At 42.2% G+C, this 10481-nt stretch overlaps 1 protein-coding gene across 8 annotated transcripts in view; it reads left to right on the forward strand.

The window, feature by feature from the left end:
* Positions 1-10481, forward strand: part of GK (glycerol kinase) — a 201426-nt gene that overhangs the window by 98818 nt on the left and 92127 nt on the right. For 4 of the 8 annotated variants that reach the window (XM_019524213.1, XM_019524210.1, XM_019524218.1 and 1 more), the window contains exons 6-11: positions 1971-2108; positions 2861-2970; positions 3912-3978; positions 5409-5426; positions 8192-8227; positions 8846-8913. In XM_019524213.1, the coding sequence (XP_019379758.1) occupies positions 1971-2108; positions 2861-2970; positions 3912-3978; positions 5409-5426; positions 8192-8227; positions 8846-8913 (437 nt within the window). The remainder of the gene's footprint in view (positions 1-1970; positions 2109-2860; positions 2971-3911; positions 3979-5408; positions 5427-8191; positions 8228-8845; positions 8914-10481) is intronic. The other 4 variants (XM_019524214.1, XM_019524216.1, XM_019524211.1 and 1 more) reach the window with 3 other exon arrangements.

Raw genomic sequence — 10481 nt, forward strand, 5'->3', positions numbered from 1 at the left:
GGTTGCTCAGCGGTCCAGCAGTGGCGGTAGTCCCCCTGTCCCCCAACGGGCTTAGTTTAAAGCCCAGTGGAGCAGGTCAGCCAGTCTGGCTGAGAAGAGGCCATCTCTTCCCAGCAGCTCACTGCCTCTTTCGCCAAAAAGTGGGCTGTGGTCATGGAAGCCAAACCCTTCCCTATGACACTAGCGCCGCAGTCTTTGGTTGACTACATGGATCCTCCTCTCCCTCCTCAGCCCATACGCCAAGACTGGGAGGATTGACAAGAACACCACCACCACCCAGACCCTTTAGCCCCACTCCCAAATCCCTGTAGTGCCTCACGACCCGGCTGGAAGTGCTCCGAGCCGTGTAACTGGTGCCCACGTGAATAAGGAGCATGGGATAGTGGTCTGTGGGCAGGAGGAGCTTAGGGATCTTCTCCTCAATGTCCTGGATGCGGGCCCTCGGGAAGCAGCAGACTTCCCGAGCTAAGGGGTCAGGGCAGCATATTGCCCCCTCAGTCCCCCTCAGGATGGAGTCTCCCACAACAAACACCTTAAGTTTTGTCTTAAGGAGAGTGGGGATGGTAGCTGCAGTTGAGCCTGTGTTGCCTGTGGAAGCTGGCAACTCAGCAGGCTCTGCTGTATCAGCAAGAGGTGCGAACCTGTTGCTAAGCTCTGGTGGGGCAGGGGCCTTGGTGCGGCAGACCTTAGGGCCCTTGACCACCTTGGTCCATGCCCCTGATTGGGCAGAGCGGGAGGTCCCGGAGTCCTCCTTTGTCCTGGAGGGAGATGGTGGTCTACCCTCCGGCTCCTGGGGGAGAAGGGCCTGTCGGTAGGAGTCAATCTTCTGCTCACAGTTACTGATGGCATGCAGTCTCTGGGCTGTGGCCTGGAGCTCCTCCAGCTGGTGTGCCAGAGACCCCAAAAGGGAGCAGACCCCACAAGGGGAGGTAGCCATGCTCCCAGCCGCCAGAGCTTGAAAAAGGGACAGGCAGCCCCCGCAGCCGAACGCCAGGTGCTCCGTCTGCGTGGAGCCCGGAACCACGGCCTCCGTCTGGGTAGCCGTCTCTGAGGTGCCGGGGGGGGGGGGGCCGCAGACCCCGAGGGGACCCTTGGGGTGCGACACGTGCCCATCCGTGTCATGCCTTTGGTAGGCTGGCTATGGCTGGGACTGTCTACCCTGAGGGGTTTGCAGACAGGGTCTCGGGCCCTCCCACGCACCCTCCTGCGTGAACTCTGCACTAACTCACGCGCCGGCAGGCAAGCACGCCTGTTTGCGCAGCTCTGATCACGTGGCTCCCTTGGGGGCTGGGAGAAGCAGGGGCCTGGGCGGGACTTGACCTGGCCCGGCTCCCCTCAGCTGCCTCCTCCCACTCAGAGAGGGGTTAACCCCCTCCCACCACAGGCCCTGCTTCCGGCTGTGCTGGGGGTCAGCGGAGGGCTCCGCGGCTGCTGGGGGGTCTCTGGGGGGCTTCAGGGGAGCGGGGACGTGGCGGGCTTTCACCCACGCATCTCTCACCACTCCAGAGCCTAACGGGCTTTTTGAATGCCATTCTGTTTTCTGGATACACCCAATAATAGCAGATCAGTGAAGCAGCATGTTAGCAGTCTGTCCTCTCAAAGATACTCATTTAAGCATCTGGGTTTGCTCTTTGATTGGAGGCAGCTCTTTAAGATAAGATATGACTTCTACAAACACTTGTATCTTGTTACTATGTGCAAGATCTTTGAACTGCACGCTGGTATGTTGACGAACAAAGATCACAGCAGCATGTTAGTATATGGTTTTGGTGTATGCAGGCTTACAATACTGGGAACATCTGTTCTCTTGTTTTTAAGACATTTTTAGTTGTTTTTTCCTTTTGAAAGACCTTTGATTGCTTAGTTTCTCTTTTCTCTCACCCTTTGTTCCCCAATATAATGTAAAAATATGGAAGTAATTGGGAAGAATCAATTGACTGGATGCCCTAAAGTTTTTTTCAATTTTGCAGCCTAGGACTGGTCTTCCACTTAGCACATATTTCAGTGCAGTGAAACTTCGATGGCTGCTGGATAATGTGGAAGAAATTAAGCAAGCTGTTGATGATGGACGCGCTATGTTTGGCACCATTGATTCATGGCTTATATGGGTACGTTTGTGAGGTTTTGTATTGCAAGCTTTGATTGCGGACGCAGACACCCCCGCTTGCGTGAACACCTGACTGGGTCATTCTTGGGAGGCTACGTTTGATGATAGCTGTATGTTTGCCTGTCTCTGCAAAGTCTTCCCACTGTTGTAGTAACCTGTTTTTTTCATGTCCTCCTAAACAATAAAGGGCATTTTTTCAGACTGAGACAAAAGGCTCTATATTTACAACTGCTTTCAAGTGCTTTAATTGTATATGACTTGCTCTTAACACATTGTGGGGAAGAAGGAAGTGTTCTTGGCTAAAGCAGACTTCCGCATTGTAAATATGGGCCACCTAATAACTTCTAATACTGGCATTTGGGCAAGACAAGCTAATTCATTTCATATGTCACTTAAATATTCTAACCATCATGCTTGGTGTGGCTCTTGTTAGCAAAGTGTCGCTAAAATTTTGCTTATGCTTTCGGAAAATGTGGACCTTCAGAGACTTTAGCAAACTACCTTTGCAGCATGTTGCAAAAGGAGAAATTAAAATGCACAGTTTCAGATTCCTGTACTGTGTATAATTCTTCTTTTGTCTAACTTTTCATTCATTCATTGAAAAGGTGTCAGAGGTCCAGCTTCCAAGGGCACAAAATATTTTTACTGGAAATAATTTCATTTTAATAAATGTATTTTTTTTATAATACCTACACAATTAGTGGGCTGCTAATTTTTTCCCCTGCTAACATTATCGCTGGCTGCTTTATTCAGAGTTTGACTGGCGGAAGAAACGGAGGTGTTCATTGTACCGATGTGACTAATGCCAGTAGAACAATGCTGTTCAACATTCATTCCTTGGAGTGGGACCCTGAACTCTGCCAGTAAGTTCAATTTTTTCATTACATTTAGTGAAATAGCAGTGTTAGTGTCTGTCTTTACACATCATTGACTAATTGCGTCTTTCAAAGATTTTTTTTTTTTTTTTCCAGACAACGCTTGTCTGGTCACATTTGTGACTAAAAAGCAATTGGTTGCATTTACTATGAACATAACAATTTGGGTTTCTTCTTTCTACATATCCACATAACTGTTGTCTGGATTAATGAAGGGGGGACAAACTCTCTAGTATTTTTCTATAGCTGGAAAAATGGCACACAAGGCATAAACCTTAATAGATTTCATTTCATTTCTTAGCTCTCAAACTAGTCCTTCAGAATATCCACATTTACTATGGTGGAAAATTGTAGACGTTGTTTTAAATTCAAGCTTTACAAAGAGTTGTGTTGGGTTTGGATTTTGGTGTTTTTTCTTTCTGTTCTTTTCTATCTCCCCTTTTTTTTTAAAGTACGTATCTGCTTTGAAAATGACGTTCTGGAATGTGACTGGGATTGGATGTGTTGATTTAATACTCAAAAATACATGCATTCTTAGAGTATGGACAGACCAACGCTTGGAGTAATCTAACTGTAGTGGAACCCACTAACTCTAACCCTGCTTTACTCAGGATCAAATATAGGGTGGGGAAGGGTTGGTGACAGCATAGCTCAATTTTATCTATAGGCTTATGCTTCTGAGTAGCAGCCATTCCTCCCCTTTTGAAGCCACTACCAGTGTTGTTTTTTTTTTGTCTATATCCTTAATACAAGATGGGTATCCTCCATAGCAACTGTGAGGAAGGGCAGTGAGTAATGGATTAAGATATGGCAATCGCAGTTTCCTTCACATGGTTATGTTTTATAGTTTAAATTTGTCTAAGAAGAGTAGATCTTCCTTATTAATTCAGTACAGATAGATGCATACTAAATAGTCTTGTTGTTTTCAGGTTTTTTGATATTCCTGTGGAAATACTTCCAAAAGTGAGGAGTTCCTCTGAGATCTATGGCCTGATGGTATGTAGGTTTGTTTGTTTGTTTTTTGTGCCTAAACTCTCTCTCCTGCAAACACAGTTATTGAAGCATAGCTTGAAAAACCTCCTGGTAGGTTGGAGAGTTACTAGTCTGTTTTTTAGAGCAGTGTAGGTTGATTGTCAGCATTGAAAATAATAGTAGTACCTTTACCTGTTTATCACAATGGTGCTCAACCTCTGGCTCAAAGAATAAATTCAGCCCATGGGAGCTCCCTACAAGTGTGTAAATTTGGCATCAGGGATTGGTGGCAATATTAACTGCCATGACTGAGTGCAACTAATGCTGACCCCACTACCTGCCACTAAATTTTCAGACCTGTGGGAACCCCACACGCTGGATTAATGTCCTGTATAGTATGTGGGTCTTCTCTGCTGCCATGGGGCCAGGCCAGATTGCACCCATGAAGGACTCCATGTTGTAACCCCATGTTGGATCCAACCCCATGCCACTCATCTAGCCTGCAGGGCCAGAAGGTTGTAAACCACTGTTATCTAATGAAAACGAAGTGGAAGGACTTTTCAGTAATAATAAAAATCTGATTCTTATTTAGTGATTCACAATCTACTTGGAAAAATTCATTCTGAAACCACAAAGAAAAAGTAATTAACTAGCTTCAAACAGTGCCCTTGCTGGAGTGATTACTTCTTTGGCAGCATTAGCTGCAGAAGGAGCAATGAGAGATTTATATGGGAATATAATTAGTAAAGGGATGGTAAGACCACTGTTTCAGGCTCATGAGATTTAAAAGGAGGATTTGGTATAATTCTGATAGATCAAAATTACAAGTGGCATCTTGCATTGTCTTTGTTGTTGTTGTTAAGAATCTAGTTCTAGTTGCTAGGGTAAGCTTAAGGTACAAAAAACACTATTGAAGCATTGCTGGTCTTGCAGTCAAACTGCTTCTTGAGCAACTGCAGAGACTTCTCACAGGAGGGAGTCCTGAATTGTGGCCAGTCAGTTGGGGCTGAGACATTTGTACCTCAGAAGAAGTGGTGCGGTATGGTACTACAACGTTAATGAATCTGACCTAATTTTTTCCTTGGCTGGGAAGTCTTCAGAACAGGAGCCTGTATATAGATTCTTTTCTCTACAGGAAACTCCTTTTCTGCTCTGAAGGTTATCCTTTTATGTATGCTCCAGATAAGTCTGCCTTGCCCTTTTTTAATTATAAAATAAATAAAAAAAAGTCTGGCTCTAACCAGCCAAAAATCTAAAAGTTTTTGCCAGCAGGAGAAGACATTCACATTTAGAATCCAAAGGGGTTAGATTAATTTAGAACAACTTGATTACTCTTTGCTAGTACAGCAGATGGGAGAAGAAAAATTGACAGGATAGAAGATAATTTTCAACTTGTACTAGTCTGTTTCTGTTTTTCCCTCTCCCAACCCACTTTTTTTTCTTGCTGACTGTAGAAAATCAGTTCTGCTGTGGTGAGTAGAGGCTTTCATCAGGCTGTCCACCAGTTCTCATCCATTTGTTCAAATACAGTGCATTTCCACTTACAAATGTTATTTTTGCATACAATTAAGTAAAATAAAATTGGTAAGTCTTTCCATATTGAGGCATTGCAATGATATGACCAGGTTGACCGTGAATTAGATGGAATGCTTGCATAAATCTCAGGTGGAAAATGACATTTTTTCATAAGAGAAACAAACATAGCTACTGGCTAATAGAGAGAGCTTTCTCTCATAAGAATATGGAATATCCTTTTGTCTTCAATATTAATAGATTACTGGCATATAAGTATTTTTGCTTTTTTTTACAAATTAATATAAACTGCTGAACATTCAACCTATAAAATGGGAATTCAAGAAATAACTAAGACTTTCCAACTGGAAATGCACTGTTATGTCTTACGCATGGCTTCACTGAAAATGCATTGTCACAGCTCCACAAAGAAGCAACTTTGTTAAGTAAAGCAGATCTTGACGGAGTACTGCATACCGGTGATGCCTGTGGTTATTTGCAAGAATACACCTGAAGGATCTGTCTGGAACATTGTGATGTGTGTTTTGAAGAAATGCTGCATAAATGAAAACTTTTTAGTCTGAAAATGAGATCTAATTTATCTTAGTTAAAAAAATGAGTTGTAATTTTTCAAAAATGCTATAAATGCAAAGCATAAACCTTATTGCTAGAGGCCACATGTTAGCATCTTTTATTGTGTTCTCTGTCATGGATAATACTATAACTCTTGAAACAAATTATGCTGAGAATGAGAACTGTTAAAACGGGTTGGTCTAGTCCTCCTTTGAATCTTGAGTAAGCCTATGAATCTTGCAATTTCTTGGCTTAGTTTTAGGCCTGATGTGGTGAATTAAGTAGAGATCCTGTGTGTACTAGGATCATGGTGTTGCAGGGACCTCTAATGTTCCCTCTAAGTGACGGGACCTGCTTTGCAGGCCATCTTTTTTTTTTTAAAGGCACTGTTTCAACCCTTGTGGCTTCAGTGCATTTCTCTTGTACACAGTGTGGAGGGGAGAAAGCTCTGCTTATTCACTCGCAGGAAAAATTCCTCTTGAGTCTGAATCTTGATCTTGACCACAGAGATGGGAAACGTAATAATCCAAGATACATACTTTTATAGTCTAATAGCAGCCATCACAGAAAGTATAGAGCATATATTCATTTAGAAAAAAAATCCAATTCCCATAAAGTCAAAGTGATGTAGAAGGAAAGGCGAGAGAGGAGAGGTAGAACGAGGCTAGCTAACAGAATCCTTCCAGAGGGTTGGCGAGGGTGGTACCATTTTACTTTTGGAGTGGGTGACCAAGGTTCAGGGAGAACCTCTGGGGATTTTTGGACTTTTTACCTATTTTTCCAGTCTTTAATACATTTTCAGCACAATACAGAGTCAGTTGTCATAAGCTATTTTTAAAATTTCATTGTGCATCTGAAAGGTAATATGTAGCAGAGACCTAGGAAATGGAAGGGTGGCATAGTGACATTGTGCCTGAGCTTGTTCTTCCTTGTAAGCATTAGTTGGCCTTCCTCTTTGTTATCATAGACTGTTTTATTAAGATTGAGGGGCTAGAAAAAGTCTGGTAAGAAGAATCATAATTCTCCTCCAAAATTTGGAATAAATTTTTCCACAGCCACTCATTGGACAAACCACACCATGATTCTGTCACCATAAAGTCATAGGAAAGGAGGAAGGATATTTACTAATGCCTAGCATAGTTGGTGACACGGTAGTCTGCTTCTCTTCTTGGCCACATAAATATATCGTTTTTATTTGCCTGATTTTTGCCTTCATGTTTTAACCCTTAATCTACCAATATACTGCTTAGGCTCTTCCAGTCTTCATTGTATTCATTTTTTTCCCTCCTAAAGCTGAAGGTGGGTGCAGGGCAGATCAGGTTCTTTGGCTAAATCTGATATCTTTCATTAAACCAACTAAAAGTTTAGTTGCTCCAATGAAAGATATCAGGTTTACCCATAGAACCTTGTCTGATTATGTCCTTAGGCCACCACAGCTACAGCCAACACCTCTGAAGTTAGATGCAATTCATGCATTTAAGTTACATTTTTTTTTTTCAAGGACAAAACACTTAAGCTTCATTGTTGCACCCAGTGGGCAATTGTCTTCTCTTCCATGAAACCTAGATTTCAGGCCCTGTATTTAGCAATTATGTGGAAATTGATGAGAGTAGGGTTAGTCTATATGTAGCTCTTGGGCATATCAATGGAGTCCCAGGCATGTAAAAAAAACAACCCAAACAAACCTGAACAGCATCTTTCTTTCATGCTAATTTGCCACACGATGATATAGTATTGATCATGATTTTCATATTGCGTACTAGCTTGTAAAAATGCAGACAAATGATTTAAATTTGGGGGTTTTTGGAGTGTACCTCAGTGAAGGGAGAAGAAAAGTAATGCAAGCTGTGCTTTTGGCGCTCTTGTGATGTCCAGCTTTTACCAAGAAACCATGTTAAAAACTTGTTACTCTTGCTAAATGTTTCGCTGTCTTCTGTTGAATGTTTATGTTTTGAATGCACTTACTAAAAAATGTTCTTCGCTTTTAAGTCACTACCCATTTTCATGTGGGTTAGAGCTTTGTTTCCATACATATATGAAGCATGCATCATTCTATTAAAATGAATGGATCATCCTTTATTGCACAATTATTGCAATATTTATTTAAGAAATGGGAAATAATCCAATCTTACATGTTTGCCTTTTTTGTCAGAAGTCTGGAGCTTTGACAGGTGTACCAATTTCTGGGGTGAGTTGTACTCCAATTCAAAGTCTGGTGTGAGAGTTTGATTTTTATATAGAAAGATCGTCACTGCATAGAAATGTTAAAATGAATTAATATTGTTGCAAAATAAGCAGACTTGTGTTGAAACATGTCATTTTTAATTCTAGCAGGCATGGTGTATGTTCTTGCTGACATCCAGGCTCACATCCAAGCTTGCTTTTCATTATCAAGCCCAACTGAATTATTAGCATTGATCTTTATTATCTGTGAAGGTACCTCCACTTAAGTAAATGCTATGAAAAGAGGATAATGTATCACAAAATAAAGGCTTAAAGTACCAGACTTCTATACAGAAATGTTGAGAGTATCAGACTCAGACATGTGTTGATGCTACATTTGGTTGTTTGAATCTCCTTAAATTGATTTGCTGTCATAACTAACTGACAGCTTTTTTGATGGTTTTAGTTGAGGGGAGTAAGTGTGAATAAAGAGACTGAAGGTGTATACATTTTTTTTTTCTCACTTCAGATGTATGCACTTAACCCAAATGGGTCATAACTGTAGGCCAGAATAACTGGTTTAATTCTGTTTTAAGCAGTAGTCTGTATGTATGCCTTTGTTTTAAAATATTTCTCCTTTCAGTGCTTGGGTGACCAATCTGCTGCACTAGTTGGACAAATGTGTTTTAGGGATGGACAAGCAAAAAATACGTAAGTTAGAACAAGCGCATTGTAAATGGCATTGGATCATCTTCATTCTGTGGTGAATACATAAAGATAGATTTGTGACCTTATCCTAGCTAATTGCTGAGAGTTGCTGAGCACCAGTGTCTGCAACTCCTTTTTCTTTCTCCTTTTTAAAAATACCTGCATGTGGATAGGTAACTTTTTTTTAACCTTAGTAAGTGCCTAACTCAATATTGAACACACTGCAAACTTAACCTTGAAATTTTTACTTGAAAAAATATGTTAAGTACCCTATGATGATAGTCATCTAAAATTGCATCTTCCATTGCAAAATCCACAACTTCTAAAATTTGACTTCAATTTGAGTGGCCCAAGTTTAAATAAATGCAGGATTACAATATAGCTGTGATTTACAACCTCTTAAGACTCAAGATACACCTTGGAAAATGTTTGCTCTTGCCCTCCATACCTTTCTTGACTACACAAAAATACTGTTTTTGTTTTGTTTTTGTTTTGTTTGGGGGGGGATGGGGGGGTTGCATGTAGCCCACACATTTTTTTCCAAAAACAACTTGCTGAAAATCTCCATATGCACTGTATGCGAGGAAATGTGGTAATGCTGTTTAGCTACCAGTTGCAGCAAAGAGTAGTGAGCAAGGCACTAGCCCTCGTCACCCACCCACATTCCAGGGCTGTTGTGGAGAGTCTGTCTAGAGCTGGTGTTGCAGATGACTCCCAGCAGTCCTGGTGGGAGAGCAGGCAGCCTGTCCCTCCCAGGTTCCGACTGGCTCACAGCAGCCCTGTTTGGAAGCAGGTAAGGCTCTGTCCGTGCCCCATCTAGCAGTAGAGCGATACCATATTCCCCCATCCCTCTGATTTTTACCTCTTGATTTTCCTCGCCCCTCTGCCCTCCCACTGTTGCTGCTGCTCAAGCAGAGCATGCTGCTGGGTGAATAGCAGCTCCTGGTGTTTCACTGATCAGTGCTTGTTGCTAAATAACATACACTTTTGCCACCTGTTTGAACTTGAAGTTTCAACTGCTGGTCAGACTTGCACAGAACATTTTTGTTCCATTAACTCACAAAAGATATTCACAACTTACCCTCTTTTCAAAATGTCTTCCCAGTCCAAAAAATAAAATTTTACACTTCCAGGTGCATTTTCTTGTTTCACCTTTTTTGTGAAAAATACATGAGAAATACTTAGAGGTTACCAATGTAATAGTTAGGGGTGCACCAATATATTGGTTGCCTATCGGATCAGCACCGATTAAAAGGAGAAAAGAAGTTATTGGCTATCAGCTTTTTTTGGTGGTTGTAGCCAATAATTACAGCCACATGCCTTGAGCACCCTGGCGAGTGTGGTCCGGTCCTTTCACCCTGCCGCCAGCCCGACCCTGCGGTAGACTACAGATCCCAGTGAGCGGGGAGGGGAGGGGTGCTGGAGAGCAGTCACAAGGTGCAATGCTCAACAACAAAGGGATTGTTACTGGCTCCTGCTGCTGCTGCCATGGCAACACTGTGCTTGTAGCTGGAGCCTGAGCACCTAGGCTGCTGCAGAGACGTTGGGGTGTGCACAGGCATGGTAAGGCA

This window comes from Gavialis gangeticus, unplaced genomic scaffold (assembly GCF_001723915.1).
Source record: "Gavialis gangeticus isolate Ggan-Ray unplaced genomic scaffold, GavGan_comp1, whole genome shotgun sequence".
NCBI classification, from domain to species: Eukaryota; Metazoa; Chordata; order Crocodylia; family Gavialidae; genus Gavialis; species Gavialis gangeticus.